Source organism: Narcine bancroftii, chromosome 12 (genome assembly GCF_036971445.1).
Source record: "Narcine bancroftii isolate sNarBan1 chromosome 12, sNarBan1.hap1, whole genome shotgun sequence".
Taxonomy (NCBI): domain Eukaryota; kingdom Metazoa; phylum Chordata; class Chondrichthyes; order Torpediniformes; family Narcinidae; genus Narcine; species Narcine bancroftii.
This window is the reverse complement of record NC_091480.1, coordinates 79,703,766-79,731,629: the sequence shown is the minus strand read 5'-3', so window position 1 is coordinate 79,731,629 and position 27,864 is coordinate 79,703,766. Positions and strand designations below refer to the sequence as shown.

The 27,864-nt window shown below is 38.0% G+C and overlaps 3 protein-coding genes and 1 long non-coding RNA gene across 4 annotated transcripts; all 4 read right to left on the bottom strand.

Annotated features, from left to right (window-relative positions):
* Positions 1-287: 287 nt before the first annotated feature.
* LOC138747645 (uncharacterized) lies at positions 288-16,390 on the bottom strand. Its single transcript, XR_011347591.1, has 3 exons — positions 16,305-16,390; positions 1,617-1,784; positions 288-516 (listed from the first exon to the last, which is right to left on the bottom strand). It is a non-coding gene; the product is annotated as an uncharacterized lncRNA (long non-coding RNA).
* LOC138747643 (homeobox protein Hox-B4-like) lies at positions 3,235-5,305 on the bottom strand. The gene is made up of 2 exons (XM_069907063.1): positions 4,833-5,305; positions 3,235-4,503 (listed from the first exon to the last, which is right to left on the bottom strand). The coding sequence occupies exons 1-2, from the start codon at positions 5,236-5,238 to the stop codon at positions 4,184-4,186; spliced, it is 726 nt and encodes a 241-aa protein (XP_069763164.1). The 5' UTR covers positions 5,239-5,305; the 3' UTR covers positions 3,235-4,183.
* Positions 16,391-17,398: 1,008 nt separating the features above from the next.
* Positions 17,399-19,968, bottom strand: hoxb5a (homeobox B5a). Its single transcript, XM_069906121.1, has 2 exons — positions 19,336-19,968; positions 17,399-18,333 (listed from the first exon to the last, which is right to left on the bottom strand). Exons 1-2 carry the CDS (start codon positions 19,868-19,870, stop codon positions 18,083-18,085), a joined length of 786 nt encoding a protein of 261 aa, XP_069762222.1. The 5' UTR covers positions 19,871-19,968; the 3' UTR covers positions 17,399-18,082.
* Positions 19,969-21,696: 1,728 nt separating this feature from the next.
* LOC138747148 (homeobox protein Hox-B6-like) lies at positions 21,697-23,673 on the bottom strand. Its single transcript, XM_069906120.1, has 2 exons — positions 23,217-23,673; positions 21,697-22,537 (listed from the first exon to the last, which is right to left on the bottom strand). The coding sequence occupies exons 1-2, from the start codon at positions 23,647-23,649 to the stop codon at positions 22,278-22,280; spliced, it is 693 nt and encodes a 230-aa protein (XP_069762221.1). The 5' UTR covers positions 23,650-23,673; the 3' UTR covers positions 21,697-22,277.
* Positions 23,674-27,864: the final 4,191 nt, after the last annotated feature.

Below are 27,864 nucleotides of genomic sequence, written 5' to 3'. Positions count from 1 at the left end.
TCTTTCTGGTATGAACCATGCCCCGAGAAACCAATTTGACACACTACTGTCTAACTTGGTCGCGTTTCAATATTCTCTCTGTGGGTGCTTCCTAAAGTGAAGGCCTGCAATATAAATTGTGGCAGGAGTCTCTACAAGAGCATTCAAGATTATTTCGTTATAGGATTTAAAAGAATCGATTTTATATAGTTGATACCATCACCTGGAACTCAGCCTTTGTTCGCACCAGAATTCATAATACAACAATAATACAATTGAACGCAATGCTTATATATCTCATCCGTCATATTTATTGCTTCCTATAATGGTTAGACAATTTTAAGCTCTTTTAAAAAGATTGAATAATGTATAGGAGATTACAGAGAAAAAAATACAATAAATTGGTAAAGAAGAGAACTGTGGGGCGAGGATCTCATCTAACAAAGACGTTTTATTTGTTTATCCTTTTTAATGTGTAGTTCCAAGCGTTTTCTAAACTCCACGACGAATTATTGCATCCACGTGTTTCCCTCTTGCCTGGAAAATGCAAATTGGGCTGTTATATTTACTAAAGTTGCAGAAAATGTACTTCTGTTTAACATCTCCTGGTAGCAACTGTTTCGTAAATAGTAAAATGCTCGTATCTGCCTTATATGCTACTTCGTAGAAATCGCCTTCTAATGTCTGGCTTCTGCCTAAATGACGTGGCTCGACTTTGGAAATGATCAGCTAATAATAAAACTCCAACATATAAAGATCTCTCTCTCTCTCTCTCTCTCTCTCTCTCTCTCTCTCTCTCTCTCTGTCTCTCTCTCTTTCTCTCTCGCTCTCACTGTCGCGTCTGTGCCTTCCTTTATATCTCCCCATGTCCTATTTTCTTCCCCTCAGTAAAGTACATAGCAAAATTCAAAGTCAGGTAAATTAAGCCAGACTGAAAGCATATTTCAAGAGCAAATACACAAGCAAAACATAGAAATGCAGGCCTGCTCTATATTGAAAACAATGGACCATTATTGTATACATTGAGGATTCGAGGAGCTCATCTTTAAATGTAATTGCAAAATGCAAAAAAAAAGTCATTCTATAACTAACACTTACCCGTCATTGAATACTAAAATAGAAAGATTTAACAATAAATGCTCATGCTAGTCTTTATTATGCAAGATGAAAGCAATTGCTCACAAGACAATCCTTCCAAAGCCTCCACTTTTCACAGAGGTAGCGCAGATTTTATGTCGAGCGAACGAGGAGTAACCCTAGTGGGGGCTTTTTTTTTATCCCTTAGCATTGAGAATGTTCAGATAGAACAGAGTCATGTCTTAGAGGTCAAGGGTTTCAAAGGTCAGACTCTTAGTATAAAAACAGCTAATCGGATAGAAAAGTTGTCCTTTCCGTGAACTCTTTCGGCCGTCCTGCCGACCAACCGGCGTGCTGACTTTATTCCGTAAGAATCATATATGTTTAAAACATAACAGAGAGGTAAACACCATAAGGCCAACTGTATCAGCAGATTATTTTGGTCGATGTATTTACTACATATCCAACACGCACACGGGCAACAGCGTTCACAACTAACTGTCAAAGGAACAACAAAGCAATTCGAAGTGACGAAATTAATCGAGTTTATTTGGAGTTACCTTTCGTTTCGCTGTTTTCCATTTTCCAGATCTGAACATTTTCTCGATTTCTAAGCTTGGTTGAGAGCGAATATTCCGATGGAACTGAGAAATTCAACGTTCTGCTATATTTTTAAGTACCCTCCTGGAAGCGCACCACTTTTCTCCAGGACGAGCCATCCAGATTTGCTGTTGAGCAACAATGGGAGAAGTATTTAAAGAAAGCAGTGATTAATGATTTCAAGTTAATTCTCGCATTTTTAGAACCTCTCTGCGTACAAATAATGCCTGTGAACTTTGGTTGTATAGCTTGCATTCAAAGCCGTTGGCAGCAGTCAGGCGGAGGGTGCAGGACTGGCTTGTCTGTTTGTTATCAGTGTCTATGAATAGAGAAAGCAGAACAGCCCTTGCTGAGATTCAATGAATAATTCTTATATTATTAATGAAAGTAATTAATTCGCAATGTACTCCAAAATTATGCACCTCCCCGAAAATATCATATTTGGAAAGATTAGATTTCAGAACGATTCAGTTTCTTGAGTCCCCCGGGGAAGAGGAAACACAAAACACGTATACATTGGTTAGTGAGGATTTTCTCATATAAACGACAGATTGTAAATCCTGCCGTTGTGTCCCAAGGCAAAATGTGTTCTTTTAAAAAAATAGAACGTTTTCTCTCTTGTTTCTTTTGCTTCAATTGAATGTGCGAATTCTCTTTCATGTGTGGTTTGCATGATGCAAAACAATGCACATAAACATTAATTTGAAAAGGACACCTTGAAAAGTGCTCAGGTCAATTATATTTTGTACACTACGTTTGAGAAAAATAGTTTGCAGCTTGGAGTAGGGTGGGTTGTGGCAGCAGTGAGTGCAAAATGCAATTTTACTGCAGAAATTTTTAAAATTCCAGGGCTGAAGCAAAACACGTGCATCAGAGAGGTGAAGTCTTGAATCACCCAAACAGCTCGTTCTAACACAGATCATTACACTGTAGCTTGATATATATTCTAGTTAGTTTTTCTTTTGGTTTGTGCTGTATTTTTGGACCCCAGATTGCATATGCAATGTGTTATATGAAAGAAAATTAAAATTAATACGGAGCTTCACCTGACAAAAGAGGCCATTTGTCTTCTTGATTATCTATTTGGTTGTCAAAGCTTGAACCATTACACTTTCCAATCCCTTTCTAATACACAGACACACACGCACAAAGGAAACGTGCTAAGAGGCACTGTATAAATGATAGAACAGAGCTTAACTTACAAACGTTGCAAAATAAAAATAAAAATATAGTAACGAAGTAAAGCAATGAAAGAAGCAACGGATGGCCAAATGTGACATGGAAATCCTCCCCAACCCAGCAATTTTCAAATATTTTGTCTTATATTGTGCAACGTCACCATACATGCAAGCAGGTGCATAGGGCCTCCAACCGTGTCAGAATAAGCATTGTATTCATTTTGAAATATACCTTCTAGGATATTTGTCTATGGGCTAAGTCAGTCTTCTGTAATCACATAGGCCAACTCATACAGCTATATGAGATTATAGAAAACCAGAGTTACGATTCCAGATAACCTGCCTTCAAGAATTTGTCCAACAGACCAGTTAAAAATGAACAAAAGAAAAGATAGGCCTTGAAAAAATTTATTTCGGTTATTACTATTTACACGTATTTTGGTCTGGATGAGAGTCGATACATATAGAACAATGCAAGGACATAGACTGCTAACGAAATACAAACTCATGTGGGTCCACAATGATGCAGCTACTAAAAGTTCATAGACTGGAATGTCATAAATGGTGACGATAAGTTAAAACAGTTTATCTATCTAGCTTTCCACTTTATTCCCCCCCCCCCCACCCCACCCCGCGAAAGCACATTGTGTTAATACCAAGGCCAGAGGAGAGTATTGTATCCTGGCTGTACAAGTCACATGCAACATTTTAATAATCACTTTAAATAACTTTGCTGACATAATTTATACCTACAGAGGATTTTTACACGTTTTCATTTAAAGCCCAACTACATACATTTTTATTGGCACCGAAAGAAATATATTTGGGATCAAAACAGCTGAGGATATGGAGTACATATCAGTGTAATAAAACCCAAAGAAAATACCCAAAGTATTTCTTTTTGTAAACCCCATTGGAAAGTGACTCCAAGCGTAAAAACACAAGGGTCATCTTGCCGAACTGTTTCAACATTCTTGCTGCAGAGTTTGTTTTTGTGTGAATAAAAGACTGTTTGTCATCCCAGGTTGATGAAACGGAGCCTCATTTATTAAAGTGTTCGTTTGCTGTCGAGGTAATCGTAGGCATAGAGTTCATCCTTTGTACCACCAAGTAAACATGACAAATGGGGAGACTTTGGCGTGATTAAAGATGAAACGTGTATTCATCTTTGCCAATCTCTTCTGAAAACTGCAATCTACAATATTACAGGGTGAGGTGGGGGAGGGATGAGAGAATTTGGCAAAATCAGAGTATTTACAGTTTAGACTTTGCCATTATAAATAAACAGTCCTTCAGATAACATCCTATGCTTCTGCGCGCATCTACCAATTTCTCTCCCAAAAGGGCAGCTATAATGTGGCTGATGGTCCATTTGGCTCCTGATTTTGAGAGCTTCCTTGCGATTGATGACTTGCAGAGGACGAGGAGCCTGTAGAAGACCTGATTTTGGTATTTGGCAACTTGTGGTCCTTTTTCCATTTCATTCGCCTGTTCTGGAACCATATTTTTATCTGTCGTTCTGACAGGCAAAGAGAATGGGCTATTTCCACCCTGCGTCTCCGGGTTAGGTACCGATTAAAATGGAACTCCTTTTCCAGCTCTAGAACTTGCTGCCTCGTGTAAGCAGTGCGGGAGCGTTTTGGTTCCCCTCCTTTGTAATTAGGGTTCACTGAACAAAAAGCAACAACACAGAAATAACTGACTGAACACCACGAATCTTACAAGGAATAGAGCTAGAACACTTAAAGTAAGCATAGCAAAAAAAAATGTAAAACTTCACGACTATCATTAACTGCTGTTCAAAGAGATCCGAGCGCCTAGGACACAACACATCAAAGGCGCAGGGCCAGAAGTGCAATTGTACTGCAATAAAAATTTATGGAGGCTGTGATTACTGACCTCCAGATAGGCGATCGTAAATCTAAAGAATAGCTATTTACAATGGGTGGAATATATTCTAGGCTTTCAGGTGGTAAAAAGCCCAAGCAAGCGACTCACCGGAGTTTATATGTAATTTCTTCATCCACGGATAAACCACGGGCTCCTTAGAACAAGGAATGTTTTGGTTGCTGAAGTTCTGGCTGCAAGAGGGCGGTGGGCTTGGAGTCACCGAGACACACTGGTGGCCATGCTTGGCTAAGTGCGTCTGAAGGCCGGTCTGCGATTGTACGTGACCCCTTGGCGCCACGGCTTGCTCGCCCGAGCCCTGCAGCTTGCTGCAAGAGGAATAGGGCTGCTCGCTGTACGCTGACCGCGAGTACATCGCCTCATGCTGGAACCCGGGCTCCCGTGCCCGGGTATAGTAATCCGGAGAATTGTTTGGTAGGTAATTGTTCTGTGAATATTCTTCACACGGTGGAAATTTAGGGTCCACATAGTTAGAGTTAATCAAAAACGAACTCATGACCTTTAATATCTGAAATGCAAAATAACTCAAAATTTTTTCTAACCCAGCCGTTTTTTCCTGTTCCCTAAACCCTCCTACTTTACTGTCAAGTGAACAAAGTTAGGCGCTCATGTGACATAGGCAGCCAATCGTAAGGTCCGTTCGATTCCCGGATAAGGAAATAGAATTGGACGCCGAATGTTCTGCAGCTTGTCCTCGAAACAGTTTTTGATTGCAGATTTTAATTCCGTACTTTTTTAAATTCATGAAACGTAACAAGTTTACCAATAGGACTGTCTTGTATCAAGCCCGTTAAACACGCTTAAAATCGACCAATTGTGTCTCAGCTACGTATATTAAAGGTTTGTTGCAAGTTCACAACACTACCAAAAAAAAGTGATTAATTTTTATAAAATGCATAAAGTGAGATTTTGTGTGTTCAGAATTTATCCGTATTTCGTAAATCCTTTTGTAATCGCGTTGCTAATGCCTTTGCGGAGCTTGGGGTGGGGGGGTGGGGGGGGGGGTTGTGTGGAAGGTGTCTTGGCTGGCAAAGATAAATCGGACTGCTTTGGATCAATAGAAAATTCATCAACTAATTCACGGAACCAAAATCTACAAATTACATTTAGCAGCTCATTAGACGGGCGATTTTCACCAAGAACAACCCTTTCCTGAAACGATTCCACTCGATCCATTCTCAAAATATGCACAATTTTAACTAAGAAAAATATCACAGGTGGGAACAGCATGACTTAACGAACTCATCCACGTTCGATTCAAAGCACCATCGCAAAATGAAGAAGGGCTGTTAAAACACGCTTGTCTTTTTATTTCATTGAATGACTTTCGTTGGCTTAAATTAAAAATGTTCAACATTTTGCAGTTAACAGCAACATGCTGTCATCTGTGATATCGCCATGCCTGTGAATTTCGGAGATTTGACACAGATAACTTTGATGTTTCATTCAAAACGATAGCCATAAAACTGAAAAGAAAGTACAAATACTTGGAATAAAATAATTGAAGATATTCATGGATTTATAATTATTGTAGTTCACACAGCAAGTTATATGAATGGCGGTTCCAAAATTATTAATCTTCAAATCATAACAAATCATTTGATTTTGACAATTTCTAAACGGAGAAATGCGCGGGATTATCGAAAAAGGTAACACTTACATTCCATATTTAAATGGCGTAACCAATACAACACGAGTGCTAAGAATTGTTGCAGGAAGAGGGGGTAAAGAAAAAAGAACAGCCCGCCATTACAGGCAGGAATCTCAACTGCACAACCAGGTAGATAAACATTATCATTCGATGTTATTTATTTGGATGGATTATCAATTTGTAGAAAGATGATTCTAGACGTAAGCATATTCTTCTGTCTTCCGGGTGAATGTTGTTGCGTTTGTGTCGACTACATACTCCCCTAGATACGAATTTGTGACCACAACTTTGTCAACACAAATTCGGATCTACAGGGTATATATAGAGGACAGACATATTTTCGGCATTTTTCTAGCCCAGGGATGTTCAAGAGCTTCCATGACAATGAACATATACTACTGAACTAAGTGCTCGTACAGATGTGTTATGAATATGTATCTACACATCCTGAGAGTTCATCCGTTTCTAACCTATCTTTTAGTGATTGTAATGCAGTTTTTGCATATTTTTGATATCGAAATGCGAGTTGCACGGTTTTGTCGTTCAAATCCGGTTAATTCTGAACAAATATTTCTGTAAGTCCTAAACAATTCTTCTAAGGGTCAACTTCGAACAATCATATTGGCGAAACTCTTGCGTTTGTATCAAATAGTTGGGAAAGAGGCCAAGTCACATGTATTACTTTTCAAAATATTTATATTTAATTTATACCAGAGCATTGGAAAAACTTTCACCCAGTGGCTCTATATTCCTTATAACAGACATTGAGCAATCTCTGTATTTTCCTCTTGATACGTTCTTGCAGAAAGAGCAAACGCGGCTGCTGTATTTGGATGATTTATAATTGTGTAGCATGTGGCCCAAGTAGTGGGAACTAAACGGCCAACTAAATTGACCCTATACTATTCAAGATAGCAAATCGTGTGACACCCCCCCCCCTTAAATTGAATGAATACTAGAAATTGTCTACAAGATTAGATATGAGAAACTATGCGAATCTATTTGCGATGGAGAAATACTTAAATCTTAGATACCAAACTGTTTTTTTTTGTGGATAGGGGCAATGTTGTTTACAACATGCAAAGTGTGGCAGAGCCAGATTTCCGGATGATAGCAATAAAATATAAAAACATTAAGGAGACTTCACTCAGCGCGTCCTTCGCATATGAAAAGAGTTCATGACTTTAAAATTTTAAAAAAACTTCCTTCACACGGGTCCAACCGCGGTAATGTTAACGCCAGCTTTAAAACATTCTTAAACGCAGGAATAGAATTTTATGCTATTTATTTTTGGCAGACAACCATGGCCCATGCAACTGTGAATTTCTGCAGTTAAAAAGTAGGCATATAAGCTGTTCAAAAGAACATTTTCATAAAAGATACTCCGGTGCTTTGTTTAACCCGCTGCAATAAAAATGTCCAAATTTCGGAAGTTTGCAAGACGAATATATTTACTGTCCCCTATCTGCTCTGCATTTCAAAGGAATCTTACTATAGATTGCTATCCTAACAGAGGATGCAAACAGCAGCGGAATGGGGGAGGCCTTTCCCCTCCTATTTTTGGCCTGTCATTGGGGAAGTGAATCGCAGGCCTCGACCCTCGACCCTACTGTAGAGAAGGACTCACTACTGCCAATAATAATGACTTCAGTAAACATGCAAATATTGTCGACACGCCAAGCATTACAAAATTAGCATTAATGTTGTTCATATCATTGGAGACAGTGACCATTAAATTATTGCAATTAATTTAGAATTACCAACGTTAAGAGCACGTATTTTGATCATTTATTTTGCAAGATTAAATTGTGACATTCTGTTTTTAACGCATTGACACTTCATACTACCACACACACACACACACACACACACACACACACACACACACACACACACTTAAATCCGTCTATAATCACAAATTATACATTACAGGACGCATCGGTTTGGGGTTCTAAAATTTCGAACTGAGAGGTCGAAAATACCAACTTCAACATAAGCATATTCGTTCTCCTTTGTCTGTTCTTGCACTGATAACATCTAGTTAGAGTAACGCTTTCCAACAGCACTCTATTTTTCCCCATTCGAAATGCTTAGCAGCTTTTTTAAAAGTGTCGAGCACCGGCCTGGCGAACATTTTGTTTTCTCCCTCAGTTTTCGTATTAATCTCATACACTGACAGTCTTTGTTAAACACTAAGGCGTGCCGTGCGTCCGAGTACATTTTAATATTTGTTAGACGCTTTGACCTGAGTTTCACCCCGCTCTTGGACTCTCCCCCTCCACAAGTTCTATAGTATGGAGAGGTCTCTCAGTCATATTGAATTTTGCTCAGGTCATTACGTTTGAGAAAAATAGCAAGGCAGAAGTTTACCCAAACCAGTGTGAAGGCGCTGGAAATGTTCTCAAGCATAACGTGTTCTGTGATTTCATTTGCATCAAATATTTATTATAAAAGTCACATTTATTGTCTTCCTCTAGATGCTACATGCGCAGTTTCTAATTTGAATAACAAAAGTAATTAATAGCTCTGCTTTCTTGTGCACGTTTAGTTTGCATGAATATAAAATGTACTCGTTTTTACAGTTACGTTTTCCATATAATATTTCATTAAATTATCCAAAGAGTAATATCCATAGATAAGACATCAATCGAATTATCAGACCCAACTCATCTCACATTATATAAGATGTATGCACAAAAGCGAATTAATTTAGTTTCTTGAAAACAATTGTTTTAACGCGTCACAACACTTTCTAATTAAAACTAACGAGTATTCATCTTAATTGACACTACATCCTCCAGGCAAATGCTGCCGAATTTTTCGATGAAGTCAAATCTAAACACATTCAAATTGTGTTACATTTGCTCTTTTATTTTTCATGATGCCTGCTCTATCTACTGATCAATTAGCAAATTGGCATTGGCAGACGTTGATCAATACAAAATAGAAATCAGGTGAAACGTTTTCGCCATATTTAGAATATAATGTGGATATTTCTATTTTGTTAGAGGAAATATGGCGAGTGTGCTAATTAAGATATGGAAAGTAGAGCCTTTATTGGATTGAATCTTCGGGCAGCAAGCTCACCACAAATAGCAATGTGATTTAAAGGTTTTCTTGGAAGGAAGTTGTCCTGAAGGAGAGGCATACTCGTTAATTTTTTTAATGATTTTTAATTATTTTTGTTGTTGAATAGAGAATATACATTGACCTGAACATCAGGGAGAGCTCACCTCATTTTCCTTTAAGTAATGTGGCAGGAGTTCTAACCATTTAGGAGCAGACAAGTTTCTAGTATAACGTCCCTTCCGAAATTATGCACATTCGACCATGCAGTGCGCCCTCCCTTGTGGTCTAGATCATGAATTTGGGTGGGTTTTAAATCTAAAAATTTTATGATTTGTGTATGAGAAAACATAAAATACTTGACACATGATTTATCATTTTCAGGAAAAAAGCAAATTGATGGTGAATAATTGTATATCATGTAGTGATAATTGTTTATCACTGGATTTAACAGATGAAAATCTTTTTTTTATTTTAAAGAGGAATATTGTTGCACCACTGAGAGGAGTTAAAAAGATGTTGTCCTTGATTTACCACACTATGCTTCAAAAATGCTTGTTGGCTCTCAATTCTATTTAGTTTTCAGAGGTCACGAGCAACAAGTGTAAATGCAAAATCTTTATTTCTACAATGCGGAAATGTTACATAACACACGCACGTAATCTAATCATTGCCAAATTCCATTGAAACCATTTCGTTTAATTGCATCCATGGTAATTGAAAAAAAACAGTTGCCATTGCGAAAATAAAACAACAAATGCATGCAATGTACTTAATGGTTTATGCGAGTATTACTTCATTACTTCAACCATTGTGGGCGCTGAGGAAAATGGGGAAATGGGTTATTCAAAAGTTGCCTGTCTCAAGTTTTTCTCTAATCTTCCATCAACGGGATGGTTTGATAATGGAACTATTAAGTTGTTCACCCAAACGCTCAAAATGTAAACTTTTTTAATATTTATTTTGAACAGATTTATCGCAGAGCAACGGTACTGAGAATAGATTTTAAACTCTTCCAAGCGCAGAACCCAGGACAACAAGCTGCCTTGCAAACAGATTTAAATGCTTTACTTTAAGTGGTCGAACTATAGCTTGTAAATTCTGTGCAGCGCTTTATTAAAATGACGCACTAGTGTGATATGGGATAAATATCGCTTAATGCTTGTTATAATGGTAATTAAAGGGGGTTAATATCGGGTTTATTTAAAATCTGATAGAAAGCCTCTTGAAAGTAGGTAATTAAACGTAATCGTTTTTCCTTCGTAAAACTTAAGTCGAAAATCTCCGATTCTTCATGGTTGAACACTGATGGATAAATTTCATCACGGAGATCTAAAGCAACCATTAGGAGAGGGAGAGAATACCAAATGCTATATGTCGAAAAATCCAAGAACTAACATTTGCCTTGTGTTATCGTGCAATATAATTGTGAGGTACGCTGTGGTCTATTTGGTTTGTTTGATACCAAAATTAAGCAAGTCTCAGATAATTGCAAAATCTTGACGAATTCTACGACTCTTCTTTCAGCCATTGGCACCTAGAAATTTCATGACCGTCTGTGCTTGAAGATGCCGTTCTGGGTTTTAAAAAAATATTTTCACATCCGTTTGGAAATGTGTATTTGCCCAAATTACATCCCCTGACCCGATATAAAAGCGTCGAATATTTGTTCTTTTTTTTTGTCTTGTCACCAATTTCACCAAGACTTTCTATTCCCCATGGAACTTGACTCTCAAATTGTTTTAAAAAGAAAGTTAATTGCATCTAGCGAGAATTATTTACCTCCACCCTTTTGGGTTTTTTTTAAAAAACGCTTATGTTTTTAAACAATTCCTTCCACCGTGGATCTGGTGATTTCTAGTTATTATGCAGTGTGTTCCATGAAAGAAAACAATTAATCCTCCCTCCTTTTGCACAGGTCGCAGTGAGGATAGTTAGCAGCGAACCCTCCCCCCATTCACCCCACAACCACCCATCCGACGCACCACACACACCTCCACCCGTCACCACTTCTACTAACTTTTCGAGCCCCTCGCTGTCCGTTCATCTCTCTATCCACCCATCTTATATCACATCGCCAGTAGATATTGTGTCGATTTCTAAGCTTTACTTACTTACATTTTTTTTAACCTGGGCATCATGTTCTCATCAAAGCCGATAGACAAGACCATTCCATTTACCATTGACATCGAACTGAGTCTATCTAGACAGACAACATCAAGTCACGCACGACGTAAACTTTTGACCCTCCACTTTTTGACCCCTCAGCTATAATGCTGTACTAACAAGCCCCCATGAACAGTTTCAACATCACAATCCTCAGACAGTATTGCTGTACAGTTTTGTTTCCCACACGAGGCAAGAATTTAAGCTTAGCGCTGCTTTATTCAATACACATATTTGAGAAATCGAAAGATTTTCATGAGTCACTGGAATTTCTTGAAAGTTCGGTTTGAATTCTTCAAGTATGTATTTCTTTTTCTTACCGGCACTGTTTGAATGAATTTATGTCATTATTCGGCAGGAAAGTATACAACATGAAAGGGTGAGTTTTGAAGAGATAAATGACCACTGCACTTCGAAACTTCTGATAGTACATAAGTAGGGCATTTTGAGGAGATATCAAACAGACTCCTCCGTCTCTATTTCGCCAGATTAAGTGGAATGCAAAAGCTGGTAAGAAAGAGACGCATCTTGACTATGAACTTGGTCTGAAGCGGACTCTGGTGGTGGATGCGACACGTTACATGTGTCAAACAGCTCCCCTGATTCGATTCATATTTATTTTGGATTCTGCTTTTAATCCGAGTTTTATGGTGATAAAATACCACAAGGTATCAGTAGCAAAATGTTTTTCGATATCTTTGTCAACTTGCAAATATTATGCGTTCCATATGTTTAAAACTGGCAACAATCGTGTCTTGTTTAATAAAAGCAGAATGTTTTTAACCGAGGTCAACAGAAAGCAAATTCCTCAAGAGACGAAATAATAACTAGGATTTCACGTTACCGTTGTCATCGAATTGTGTGATAATTTGTGAATTCTAAATGTAATAGAAAACATATACCAATTCGGTTAAGCTACCGCATTGCACTGTGAATGACAGACAGAATAGTGTTGAGATTAGTTCTGATTCTTTGCAGTACTTTTGCCAAAGTAACTGTGTTAAGATGTTTTTATTATAAAATATCTCGCTCGGTTCTTTAAATATTAGACATCAGTCTACTTTATTTTAGCACTGAGGGTTAACAAATCTCTGGGTCTTGAGTACCATAAAACTCAATAGAGAGAAAGAAAGGCCCGAAAACATTGAATGGTTTGGAAATATCATGGCGAGAACAGGCAAGTTATTATGGAGCTTGATACTAATTATATCGTTTTTTGTTTCATTTTGCAATTTATTAAGCGCATACGATGCAGCGAAAGTAATAGTATTTTGTAATTTAAGATCTCACCTTATGCCCGTGTTGCATTTAATTAGACTGTGATGTGTGTGTTGGTCTAGCTTAGTTCGCATGTTTTGGAAGAGGGTGCTGGTTTGTGGCCCAAAGTGATCTCAATTGGTGACGGTTGAAACCATGGGGAAGAGTTAATGAAAACGTATGAGATCTGAAGGCTTTTATCTGTGCGTCTGCAAGTAGATGTTTAATACGGTGATATAATCATTTGACACCTTTATGACTCTATCTGCGACGGTGCGAATGTTTTTTGTTCCTTTCCCCCACTATATTACAACCTTAACCGAGTGCTCAACTCTATCCAACGCATATAAATGAACAAGATGCACACCATTTAAAAACAGAAACAAAGAATATGTATCACCTTTAGACTTTGCTTATTGATCCTGTGCGTTTCTATGGAACAGATAATTTGCTTGCGATTGTACCAGGAGCAAATATATCTCTGTAAGCGAGAGGGGAGCATTTTTGCTAAAAAAACCAAATTATCAATGTTACTGTTAACCACGAATTTACGTTATAAATGTTTGTGTGTGTGTCGATTTGCAGTTAAAAAAATCTGAGAACCTAAAATACCTTGCCAAAAGATTGAATATATATATATATTTATATATATATATTTGATTATATTTTAAAGCTATTTCCTTCCTTTGGTACCCAAATCAATGCTTTGCAGCAGAAGGAAGATGTCTAACATACACCATAATTGGTGCGGTATGATACTCAATTTCACCCACTTCGCTATGGCGATCAAATTCAGCTCTGGCGAATTTTACTCATGAACCATGTTTTATTAAAGAGCCGAGAGGTTCTTGTATCATTGTAATTATTTATGCTCTATCAGTTTCTTTCACACACTAATCATAAACTATTACACTAATGTATTTCCTGAGCATCGTGTCTTTAAATCAGATTGGGAAAGATAAGTGAAGAACCAAGTATGGGACACCACGAAGCCTGCAAAGTATAGCTGATTGGTGACAGACTCCGAGATTGACAGATTATTTTTGCCTCGGAGGAAAACAATGGAAAATACAAATGTTTATCCCAAACTAGAGGTCTTAAATCGTTTTCGCCTAAAAATAAACACAAAGCACGTTCATGGCAATTCTCGAACTAATCTTTCTCCTTTTCCATTTTATTGCAGTACACTGATGGACAATACTGTGAATAATATGAGAAGAAAGGCAAGACCACAATGTATTTCCTCCGGCAACGACGTGTTTTCCTGTTTACCCTTTGGATTTCACTAAATATCAGCGCGGAAAAGCAATAAAAAAAGAAACCGGGAACGTTTCGAAATTCTGAAAGAAAGAAAACGTTTGACTCCCAAACTAGATTCTAAACGCCCCCACCCCCTCAAACTACGCACCGGAAATGGAGAGAATTAAAAAAACACTTGACAGCCGGCTTCGAGGACTATTGCACGCCAATAATTATCAGGGTGAGAAACGACATTTTCTGATGAGAAATGTCAAAGTATAATTTTTCTCGCGTGTATCTAGATTTCTCCTTTGTGAATGCACAAATAATCTGTAGTATGAACCTCAAAATATGCGGGCATTGGTCAGATTAGCGTGACAGGAAATGTACAGTAAAGGTGAATACTCCAATATTATTCTGGATAAAAACACACGGTGACAGTATTCATGCACATAAAATAAGAGCTGTCTATCAATAAAAAAAATGCTAACTGCACGATAGAAAGTTAGCTGTTGTTCTTGTTTGAGAGAATTATTGACTGTGGGATCAAAGAACTTCCGTTTCTGCTAAAAATTCTTTAGTCATATAAGTTGATATAACGCCTATTCCCCTGTCTCTCACTTAAACTTGAAACCCCAATGGAAAATAATTCGTATAAAAATCTATGCAACTTTCAATTAGTCGTACTTAAGAGTTACGTTTCAAAATGATGACATTTATAGAGGCCAAATGTCTATAATTTAAAACTGACAAGAGTTAAAGGTTATACTATTAAAGAGTGATTGAATTTTGATGCTGGATTCTAAACCAAAACCAATATATGGCGCAGGATTTATTTCAAACGATGTAACACGTCTCAGTTGTATTTAGAGACCAAGCCACGAATTTTCAGATTCGATCAATGTTTCTGCTGTCCCATTGCTCACCTTAAGTATATTCTGAGTTCATAGAATACTTCATTTTCGCCATGACCAAAACTCGTCCAACTCAAATGATTGGCAAATTCCGAATGAGGCTGCACTGAATGGAAGGAACAGGCTAATGGGGCAGAGGGCAGTATATTCACTAACTTAACATTAAGGGTCTTTTCAGATTTCAATGTAACATGGACGCTTTCAACTGACACCCTTTTTCATATTATCTTTTTTTTAAAAAAAGCTTATGGCATGGATACAACCATATGTTTAACACATGTTTTCTTTTAAACGCTGAGATCATTTTAACATTTTTTTGACTAGTGAGACAGTTAACACTGGAATGCCAACAAGCCAAGGACATGTTGTAAGAATAATGAAAAATATGCCCTTGGTTAGACAAGGCCTTGCCAAAGGCCGATTTCCACTTTTAAATAACTGTGTCTGCAAACAGGCTGTATTAGATTGAATGAATAGACGCAGAAACACACCCTTTAAATGATTTTAAAAAATTGAATTAAGGCCAAAACGAAAATACTACAGTGGGCGTGGGTCACATTTGCTTCAAGGATTATTAAATTGGAAAAAATACTAAACTGAAATAGCAACTATTACTGCGAACTTGTTTAAGCATTTGCAACAACTAGCACATCACATACACCCCCCCCCCACCCCCCCCCCCCCCCACCCCACGTCCCGTCTCAATTCCCGCAGATAAAGGCACCACATTCATATTTAAAGGACAGGGTATTTCAATCCCTTCTCTGAATGACAGATTTTTTTAAATCTAAGATTTAAACAAGCAAAGTACACAACTGTTTTATATATACAAAACAAACGAATTTTTGACCATGCAATAAGTTTTCAAAACAGAGGTTATTAGAAAGTACAGCACCAAGATGCCTTTCAAACAAGAGAGAATTTGTTTATTCAACACTATACACCACCCCCACCCGCCCCGCACACACACTGATACCGATTGCAATTTAACCTCTCATCAGTAAAACATTAGGATTTTTAAATCTCCTTGAGTAAAGTAAGCAGTCTCTAGGAAGAAGGCCCACTCATCGCGCCCGCCATATCTTTACAGTTTCTTTACAGTTTGGGCCCAGAAAAGGTAAAGGTGAAAACGAAAATACCTTCAAAAGTTTACAAATCCGCATTACTATTACTTAATCACGTTTTAATTTTACTTTTAATTTTGAACGCCTCACTGGGCCCTGCTGACAGAAGGAATGCGGGCTGTGTTTATAGTTCAACATAACTTACTTGGAGCTGCACTGCAGTCAGAAAAGATTTTAAACCTTGTTGGCCTCGTAAAGCAGACCCGTTCGATTCCTCTGGAAGACTCGTCACATTATACGCGTGCAGGCTGCAAACCCAGCCAGATAAAGTTCAGCGTCACTAACATTATACAGAATGTGAAATATATTGTACCTTGTCAACTCCCCAGAACCATAAAACTAACTTTAACGACCCCACGTGACTTTTGAGAGCCAGTAGGGGTATCTGCCTGCGGTACGGGCGATTTTTACGATCTAACTTTGAGATAAATACCCAATTCATTTGACATCCCAATGTCATACCGACTTCTTGCATATGCAGTTTGTTATATTCACAAGGGAAGCATGTACATTGCAAGATAGACCTAATATTTGCTGTGTGACTTATCTACTACCGATAAGCACTTGGACGTTCTTTTGGTAAGTTGAGTTTAACATAACTAAGGTTTACCTGTTGCACCCAAATTATCAAAAGCGCGTAGTATTTTGCATTGACAAACTTCAGTATATCTCGTAACTGTTTACGTCTCTGGAAGGGATGGCCTAGAAATCAAGTTTCGGAGCCTTTATTTTTTCTTACACAAGAACGAATGTTTTTAAAAAAAAGTCCTGACGCACTCTTTAAATAGGGTTGTCATGTGAGAAACAGGTAAACTCCAAAAATGCAAATAAGTCACACAAATGCCACATTTAAAATAGAGCATGGCAAGGAAGAATTGCGCATGCAAAATAACAGCCGTTAGTAAAGTTCCTGATTTACAATGGAAGATAAATGCATTCAGGTAGCGTTAAGTCCTGGTACCATTTCATGAAATTAACATAAAATATAAAATGAGATGCCAACGATAGATGTTAATTGACGAAAAGTAATGATGTTCTCTACTAATGTAGCTTTTCACTACATAGTTAAGATAGTACAAAACAAGTGGCAATATTGAAATGGAACACACCTTAATCATATGTAGGTATTATATTCGATCAAACATAGGTATAACCCATGTTTTAGAGATTAAGCAATAAGATGTTATCTTGCATAGTCTGAAGACATTACGCTATAGAGATCATGGATGGTTATGAGAACGTTTTACTTTATTTCGAATTAAGCTACAAACAAATACAAATAGCATATGGGCAACATACTGTTGGAGCTAGACATAGGTGTAGTTGACCTCTACAGAAAATATGCCACTCATCACTTAGACTAGCTATAGGCAACATTATAAACATTTTTGTATTATTTACAACCATTATAACTCACTAAATAATCTTGCACAGTCATCACTGGTTTCATAATCTATCCACGTGTATTGACAATGATTAGTTTTCTACATGGAATTTCCACACACGGACGTTGTTTAAAATCACGGACAGCATTAAGGGCAGGAACTTACAAGTAGATGTATATGTGTCTGAAGTTGATAGTGCAAGAGCAAAGATTTTTTTAGCATTTTATCAACGTGGGGTAGTAAAGAAGACGTGTCAATTATAAATAAGTTATACCATTTACAATCCACAAAAAACATGCTACCTTTCAACAGAGCACCAACAGTTCACTGACACAGACAAATGTAAGACAGCAACAAGCACTTAACAGCGAAAGGACAACCGGAAAAAAAAAAGAAAACAAATTGTTAGCAGGATCACAGAAAAGTTTAAGCATTTTTTTAATATTTAACAACACGTGGGGAGGGGGGGGGGGAGGGTGGAGAGGAGAGGTGCCTGGCTGTACAGTACTGGTGCATGGTGTCTCTCATGTTTTACACGTTAGGGTTGGAAAGCGCTTGCTCCGGCCGTCATGCTCATACTTTTCAGCTTGTTGTCCTTTTTCCATTTCATCCGCCGATTCTGGAACCAAATCTTTATCTGCCGTTCAGAGAGGCACAAAGCGTGAGCAATCTCTATCCTCCGCCGTCGGGTTAGATATCTGTTGAAGTGGAACTCCTTTTCCAACTCCAAGGTCTGAAAACGAGTATAAGCAGTCCTGGCTCTTTTCCCGTCGGGTCCACCCATACCATCTGTTAATAAATACAGGCAGGTTTTTTTTTTATCCATGCTGAATTATCTATCCACGAAAATATATTTTTTTAAAAAAAGGAAAAACGCTAGACCTTGAAAGTTGCAGTATTCCCTTCCCCGGGGCCACTCTGGACATGCTATGTCAAAATTAAAGTATATTGTCTCCAATCCGAATTCCTATTAATTATCATTTTCCTTTTCATTGTCTGACTATGTAACCTGTGTCCTGGCGGCTGTGATTCTAATTATCTGCGCGCACACAGATACACACACACACACACACACACACACACACACACACACACACACACACACACACACACACACACACATGCGCGCGCGCACACACACATACACATACACATGCATCTACACGCGCGCGCGCACACACGCACAAACACACACACACTCTCTCACACACACACACACACACACACACACACACACACACACACACACACACACACACACACACACACACACACACACACACACACACACACACAGTCTGCCTGCCTGTCTTTCGCTCTGTCATCCTTTCCCTTCTACGCACAATAAAACATACGTGTACACACATTTTTAAAAAGTCCGAAATGGCAAATAGATTCGTGAAAAATGGTTTCCAATAACGTTGATTTTCCAGGGTAACAGACAGTTCTCTTTGTTATTATTGCTGATCGTGCAGTACAAGCCATAGCTTTATGTGCACCAATTTCTATAGATCATAACAATACAGTTTAACCGCAGTAAATAGTGTTTTAATAATTACTGAATTTTAATGATCGGCTAACGCGTAATATTTCATGCACATATAAAATTGTGGATTATAAATTTCAATTCAATTTACAGAAGATGTTTTAGTTAAGTTTCTGCAGAGCAATAATTTTTTTTAAAAACCCAATTGTTTAGATTGTGTGTGATCCAGGTTGTATAATAGGTCGCTATGAATTACCTGACTGCCGAGCAATATTTCGAGTACTAGACAGAAAATGAAAGTGTACCATGGGCAATGTGTAGCTTTCTCATCCAAGGAAAGATTTGTGGCTGCTGTTCTGGTGTTGTTGCTTGTGTTGGTTCTTGCTGTGCCCTGGGATGGTTGTTGTTGTTGGCTTGAGTGCCCTCTTCGGCATCCGAGGATGCTCCGGCCTCGTCCATTTCTGTAAAATTACTTGCTGAACTAGAGGAGGTAGTCGGGTCGGATGGGGAACCCTTGGTTCCGTGACTGTCCTTGCCGGAACAAGAAAGGGGTTCTGGTGATGAGAGGGTGCAGCTCGCTGCTTGTCTGAACCTGGTTTCTGTAGCTGGAGGATAGCTTCTGGAGTTTTCTGCATTAACCACTCCAAAGTGGTTAGATGAAGCTGAACGGGTGATGCTAAGGTCCATACCATTGTAGTTGTAGCCGTAAGTGCCTGAATGCATGGTGCCTGAATCCCTGTATGGTCCGTTCTCGGAGCTGCTCGACCCATAATTAAGTAACTGATAATCCGGGCCATTTTGATAGCGACCGGAGAATGAGTTTACAAAGTAAGAGCTCATTTGGGTTTTTTTGGGTTGATTTGTGGTTGTTAGTCGTTATAACCCAGTCCTGCACGATTTATGATATATTAATGAATTATAGAAATGACTGTACTTCGTTCGCTTCTATGTATGCGGCCAAATATGGGGGGTGCGAGTCGGAATCACGTGCTTTTGTTGACCAGTCGTAAATTCTCACTGATGACCTCAAGGGGTAATTCATGCTCTATGGTTACAAATAATGACGATCCGTGAATCGTTACGCCATGTGAATGCAAGGCTCCAAATGGTGGCCAGGTTTGCAGAGTGCGCCACCTACCGGGCTCCGTCAAAATGCACGATTTAAGGTCATTGCTTATCTATTAATATTGGCAATGCATTAATAACCAAACGACAAAAAAAAACATTTTAAATTTCCCCATGAATAAAACCATAAATTCCAGCAATGCGTTACATTTTGCTATCTGTTCCGATCAATTTTTGACTATGTGTTTTCTCAAAAACGCTGAAAAGAAATCAAAAATGCAAAGCGTAAAACGGCAATTCAATTATCTTTCAATTGAATTGGAAATCACGTTTTATAGCTGTACTTGGAGTGAGCAATTTATTTCGTTTTTGACCAGATACATTTAAAAACAATTAACTTGCCATCCTTGACTACTCAGTTAAATGTACGCAGTCATTGACTTGCGCTCCTTGCTATCGATGTCAGCCTTATTATTTGCCACATGTTACAGTTTCGATATGTTTTCGGGGATGGTTTGCGGGGATGAATTTCGTTTCGAATCTTGGTAATGTGTGGGTATAAAGTATCCTATTTTTAAACTTTGTTTTTAGAACTGTCCAGATGTTTTCAAGAAAAGAGAAGAGCTAAATCTCATGTGTGTAGCCCTTTATGTTCTATGAGCTGCGTGTAGAGCCTATTTATTTCCAGTATTCTAATTTGAGGTAATTAACTGAAGAATATACACTTCTGAACTATTTTGCAACTTCTCTTCCATTCGGAGTTAATATGCTTTCTTGAAATTAGCATGGAATTATATGATTTATACACAAAATGGGTTGGATTAATTGTTATTCTGGGTGCACGGATCCATGGTTTTTTTTTGGTAGACGTATTAACTTGGTATCCTTATACGATTTTTAATCGGATCTGTCCAATGTAGCTTACCTCCTAGGGCGTTCACTTCCTGAGGGTAACTAAAAGAATGTATTCGGCATTTTATGACAATATGGCATTTGCTTCATACGGAAGGATTTAAACGTTCACTACACTAGGTTTGTTTTAGTTTTGCGGGCATGCATAGTTATAACCTGAGGACATGCGTGCTCAAAACATTTTAAACTGCGCCTTAAGACATGGTACCATAAATGGAATATGTATTTGCCAGAACAGCTACCGAGTTTTCACATGATTAGGCAACAAAAAAAATATATAATAAAACAGGTGAAACGAGGATATTAGTTGGTAAAACCAGAAATGCCCTTCGCCCTTTCTCTCTGATAAACTATTAAGTGTGAATCCTGAAGATTTGGTTAACTATTGCCGATCAATGTTTATATGAGCCGGTCCGGATTTTTTTTAAGGGAGTAGTGACATGATTACGGGAATAAAATTTAAATAAGGATTTGGAAACTCGTGGAGGAGAATCAATTACGAGAAATACAATGAGGAAGCTGTCAACTTTTTTTGTTTCGTGATAGATTGTAACCGAGATTCGGATAAGCCATGAGTAGCTATATTGAAAAATGCATCTCCATCACATCAACAGTGGCATTTACGCACAATACGATCACTTCACTGAATAATACATTTTTTAAGAAAAACTTTTATTATAATTACGGACAAGAAATCTTCAGTTTCCAAAAAATATTACACACGCTTCAAACACAACAACGTACATTTAACAAAGAAACACAAATAAAAAAATAACCTTTTACTGAATTCTTAAAACATTTGCTTTATTTCCCTCGCTTGGTTACGAAAACAATCCAAAGTACAATATTAAACTTCATTGAGTCATTTGCACACCCACGCACACACAATGCCACACATGCACGCATACAAACATAAAATAAACCAATAGTGTTCACAGTGTACAAAGCAACAGACACCTAAGTGAACTAGAGAGCTGAGACCAACATCAACAAAAAATCACAATATTGCAACAGCTCAATTGAGATATAGAATTCGTGAGCTACACCTAGTGTTTCTTTCAAAATATTGACATCAATGTGAAACAATGGCTGCCTGGACAGATCAAAGGAATGCATAACTTCATAATAAATCTTACAACAAATACAGAAATGTACATTTCCACTGGTGCGCAACAGCAAACAAAATGTAAACTTGTAATATTTATTATTCATTCTTTTTAAATAAAGAACTGCATAGCGTTCCCTTCCGAACTATTTTTTAATGTTGTTTTCATTTTGTGGACTTTTCTTCTGTTTCTTCTCCGCTTAATTGCGAGTTGCTGAGTAATTTGTTCTCCTTTTTCCATTTCATGCGCCTGTTTTGGAACCAGATTTTGATCTGCCGTTCTGTGAGGCAAAGGGCGTGTGCAATCTCTATTCGGCGTCTCCTGGTCAAGTAGCGGTTAAAGTGGAACTCCTTTTCGAGCTCCAGAGTTTGATATCTAGTGTAGGTTTGCCGCCCGCGCCGTCCGTTCGGATTAAACGCTGAAGCTTCAAAGAGAAAGAATGTGAAAAGAGAGAGGGGAGGGGGAGGGAGAGGGAGAAAGAGAAAGAGCATTAAAATCAGACGAATATTACATTTAATATTGAAATTGTACAGAAGTGGCCAAATGAAACACAGATAGCAATGGACATTGCAGGATTATTGTTTATATGTTTTATATAAGTTTTAAAGTAGAATGCAGGCTGACGACCTTTGGTTCTGAATCACAAAATAATGATTTTTATTCATTGCTCAGCTTCACTCTGTTACAGTAAGACGCTGTAACCAATGGGCCTGGCAACTGTGCATTATAATACTTAAGGGGGGAGGGTGGGAAAGGAACTGATTGTGCGGCATCTTTACTGGAGGTTGATGTTCCATATGTTTATATTCATATCGTAATATGTTTGTGCACCATAAAGATATTAATCTTATGAGCCAGATGTTGAATTTTAATGAATTATTCAGAGAAGTGGCAATTCATAATTTAATGTGAAACCCGAGACAGTAAAATGCATTTTGGTCTCTTGTAATCATTTCATGTTAAATACTCTCTTGTAACAAAAAGGAGGGTGATTGAACCAATTTCTTAATTATGTTCTTCCTGCCTTTATTCAATGTGCACGTTAAAAAGTTGTTTTCTTGAATAAATATATTAAACATAAAAGTATTAAAATGCAGACTTACCACCACTAGAGTTCATTCTTTGCATCCAGGGATATACGGGGAGCGAATTCTTCTGATCGTCCACTTCTTCGTATAAAATTCTGTTTTGCGTGCACTCGGATTTGCGTTGTTCGGGGTTGAAATGCGTTGGGTCTTCCAGTGAGTGGTATTTGGAGCTGGTGGCTGATGCGCCGCAAGGAGGGTCTTTTTCACGATAAAAACTGGGAACACCATAATCGCAGGGTGTCCGATTGCACCCATACGCCCCGTTGGTTTGTTGGTAGTAAGAGGGTGATGGGTAGCTTTTATCTTGCATGCCTGTAGCCCCATATGTGGCCGGATAGTGTCTTAAAGGGTCGTAACCGGAGGAATATAACGGAATCTGTCCGAGGAAAGACTCCTGACCACTGGCAAGAGTCACCGGGAAAGTGGAGTTCACAAAATACGAACTCATTTGTTGGCTGTGCTGTGTTATGATTTGTTGTGTATTAGTCCAAGTGCCTGTGCTATTAGCAGTTAGCGAGATGGGTTTGATTCGGGATGGCCAAGTGCCAGAAAGGACAGCAGGAAATATAACCATCTGATCATCGACTGACCAATGGCAATACTGTTTGATAGGAAAATAGCACCCATGAGGGACTTATCCATGAATCAGAGACGCTAGCAGAGAACGGCACATGTGATGAGAAAAGTCCCAAACAGAGACAGAGGGGGGAAAATCAACAGAAATACAGCGTCTTTCGATTTACTCGGTAATGAAAAAAATTAAAATGCAGAAGAATGCGCAAAGTTCGGCATCCAATTAACATTAGTTTTCACGCATGTGTAAACAACGAAACAATCTGTCCACCCAGACTAAACAAACAAGCGAAATAAAACCCTTCCAGTATTCGGAGATCCAGATAATAATTCACGAATCACTTATTAACTCATTTTTATTGTTTTATCCTTTTACAATCAGATTCTTAAACTGCCCCGCGTTCATTTCGATTGTGTTATTAAAGATGCATTCATCGTGTTTTATTACCATTAATAGTTCCAGCTCACGGTAATTTAGCAAAGCGTTGTTCTCATGTTATAATGCACACATAGAGTACAGTATATCGGTGGCTGCCTGTTCTGCACTCAAAAGTTCCTGATAGTGGTGTATTGTGCTTTTGTTGCAGTTTGTTCTCTGTGTAAGAATGTGATTCAGCGATGGGGTTAAGTTTGAGCCACATGAAAAAAAGAATGAAAACATCAACGTCCAATATTTAATTGAAACCACAAAGCGAACGGAAGAAACTTCGAAAGAGAAAAGCCAACGAACCAAATACTCGAAATGGAATCAAGAGCAGAACATAACACAACCACGAGCTCTCAAGAAGATGAACATTTAAGCTTTAAACTTCTCAGAATAACATCCAACCCGTTACTCATCAAAACAAAAATAAGATTAAGATCTGTTGAGGCCCGAAACGTTTTAACATCGGTCGCCTTTCTAAAACAACGTATCTGGGCCCAATGGCGACATGTACTGTACAGTATTTACCGGTAAAATACAGCGATTCTTAAATATAAACTTTTTTCGCAGAAGTGTGCTGCTTTTGAGACTTGTTCCGTGCAGTTAACCATGAATGTACGAGAACTGTTATCACTTAGGTTCAATACTTCAAAGCTACTGGGTGATTTTGGAACTGTGCTTTGCCCCCAAACCGATACAGTAATTGAAAGAGAAGTGCCAGATAGCTCTTGTATTTTCTACATTAGATATTCTGTTCTACCGCACTCTTCAACTGCGTCTTGTGCCAATAAAATATTTTTTTGCATTTTAATTATGAATTTCGTCCTGTGTATTTTTGTAAATGCGGTTATTGTAGCTGTGCATGCGTACATTCGTGCTGGACTAGTGTGATTCACCATGCGTTTTTTTTATTTTGAAAGTCTACAGACATGTGTTCATCTATGGGATCGTGATCTCTAAAAAAAAACGTGGACATTTGGGCATTTTGACTTTATATTGAAACGCATAAATATATTTAAAGGTGTAGTTGTTTATTTGTTTTAATTATTGGATATTACAAGTGTCAGAGTGTTTGTAATGGGGCTTAGGATGTTTTTTAGCAGCTCTTCTGGATCGTACCTCTTCCTGGTTTCAAACATCTGTTTTGAAGAATCATAAACTGGCTGGTGAGCACATGGCACAAATTAAAGAAAGGCTTCCCTCTGGTTGTCATCCATTTTCAGCGACGGAAGTTTTCTTGTTCTAGAAACAAGTCTGTTTTAGCAGAGCGAGAAAACATAATTCGAGACCACGCCATGAAAGTTCTCTGTCAAAAAGATTTCGAACATGATGTCGTCTCTTGAAATGACGATGTCTGGATGCAAACCAAAGCCAGAGCCTATATCAATCCCCTTGTTTTAAAACAGAGCATTGGGGATGTGAAGTGTACACACGTTTTGCAGCTAATCAAATTATATTAGCACATAAAGAACCAGATTGAAATCAAATGCTATCTGATGCTTTTGCCTTTACCTAACGCAATATATTTGTTTCCCTTCTGAACAAATATATCCAATGCGCATCCTTTCATTGTAAAGTTAGATTGAATTGTTTTTATCGTTTTATTTTGTTAAGATGAGGCTACACTGTATGTTGAAGGCCATGCGGTATTATTGTTAATAGTCAACGTGCGATCTGAATAATCTCGGTTTCATTTAATATATTTAAACAAACAAGCCTAATACAAACAGAACTGAGAAGGATCAAAAGTGATAAGATTGTGACTATTTCAATGCACAAGTTTCCAAAAACTGAGTTTTCATTGAAATAAATCTCGTCTAAAACATTTCATTTAAATTGTAACTGTTGGTTTAGACCCATTTAAATGCAATGGTAACGCATTTCTTTTTGTGCGCTTTTCGGTTGAGATCTTTTTTCTAGCTACTGAAAATCGTAATTTACTTTTTGTTATCAATTTCAATATATCTACATGAGGGGATTAACACCTTTTTTCAAGGTGCGAGGACGGAAAGGTGCGAAAATAACAACTGGTGGAACATTAAAGCCAGAAGTTCGTTTGCAGCAGATCTGATTACTTTTTAAATAGCAGCCCTTGTACATAACACAATTCAATTTCAGTCCAGAAAACAGCAAATTCAGTACATGCTATCAACTTGCTACTATTAGGTTGTAACAAGGAGTTTACTCCAATGGTATCAGTTTACAAACTACTCACAGAAGTTTAAATTCGATCTTAAATAGAACGCGAATTTTAATTTTTCGGTACCCTCCGAATTTTCAATTATGTTCATTTACTACGATTTGGATGTCATCACATTGTCAAACGTTGGATGAGAGACGCCAACACACAGCATTTGCTTTCGACGACAACACTGCAAAAAGATTGCAAGATCCTACACCTTTCCTTTATGAAGTTAGATTATCTATGTTTAAATGAAATGGGTAACAGGACACACTGCAAAACTCATGTCGTCGATTCCTATCAATGATAGGAACAGAATTAAAGGAAATCAACTTATTATTTTTCCCGTTGAAAAGCAGAGACTAATAATAAAAATACATATTTATGTTGTTTTAATTGCTTTTCTTTTTTTTTGAATTAATATACACACACGTTGATGCAAACTCACAAAAGTGAGATGACGTGTGCATTTGTGTGCACATATATGTATGTGTGTTGTGTGCATGTGTGTGCACATGTATGTGTGTGTGTGTGTGTGTGTGTGTGTGTGTGTGTGTGTGTGTGTGTGTGTGTGTGTGTGTGTGTGTGTGTGTGTATACCTTCGGGGCACCTATGTGAAAATCAATTTTTTTTCATATGCTACAGATACAATGCAGTGTCTTCACTTTGCTTCTTATGTTTTGCCTTCTCCAGGCCATTAGAACGCAAGGTGGCAGCAGAAAGCAACAAATCTATTCTCGCCGCCCCACTCCCACTGCGCCCCCCCCCCCCCAACTTTAAAAAACCTGGTGGATCTATATTTTGCACAACTGCTTGAGCTCTTGCTTGCTAAACATTCTAAACCACGGCGATCTAAACGCCATCTTATATTATATCATCTTACAACCCTCCGCTATTGATGTAAGCCGAAACCTTAATGCCTCTAACAAAAAAAAGACCTGTCGCATATTCTGAAGGTCTGAACTTGTAATTTCAAAACCGACGCTCAACTCATAACAAATTATTGACAACCATCTTGCACAATAGAAGAAAATATCATTATTTCAATATAATGATACCACGTCTGTGCGTCACTCTCGGCGATTCTGCCCATTCTCAATGCTCCACAAGATAAAATTGCTTACGCGTCGAGCGACCCACGAGAAAAGATCAACAATCTCGAAAGCTCATTTAATATTACCATGTTAACAGAATTTGTCCCCGAACACAATTCCAGATTTGTCAACGCGCAGCATTTACACTGAATAATTGGTGACGGGATTGTACAGCGGACTTTTAAAACAGGAAAGCTTGTGGAAAACAAATCAGTCCCAGAACCAAACGTCTTCCATTTACATTAAAGAAACAACTTCTACAACAGTGTCACACCACACTCTCCAAACATAGTCTTATTTTAAAAAAAATGCAACAAACACGATCTCAAACTCACGTCAACAAATATCTCATGACTCCGTGTTTTTAACCCCGCTGATGTTCTGCACGCT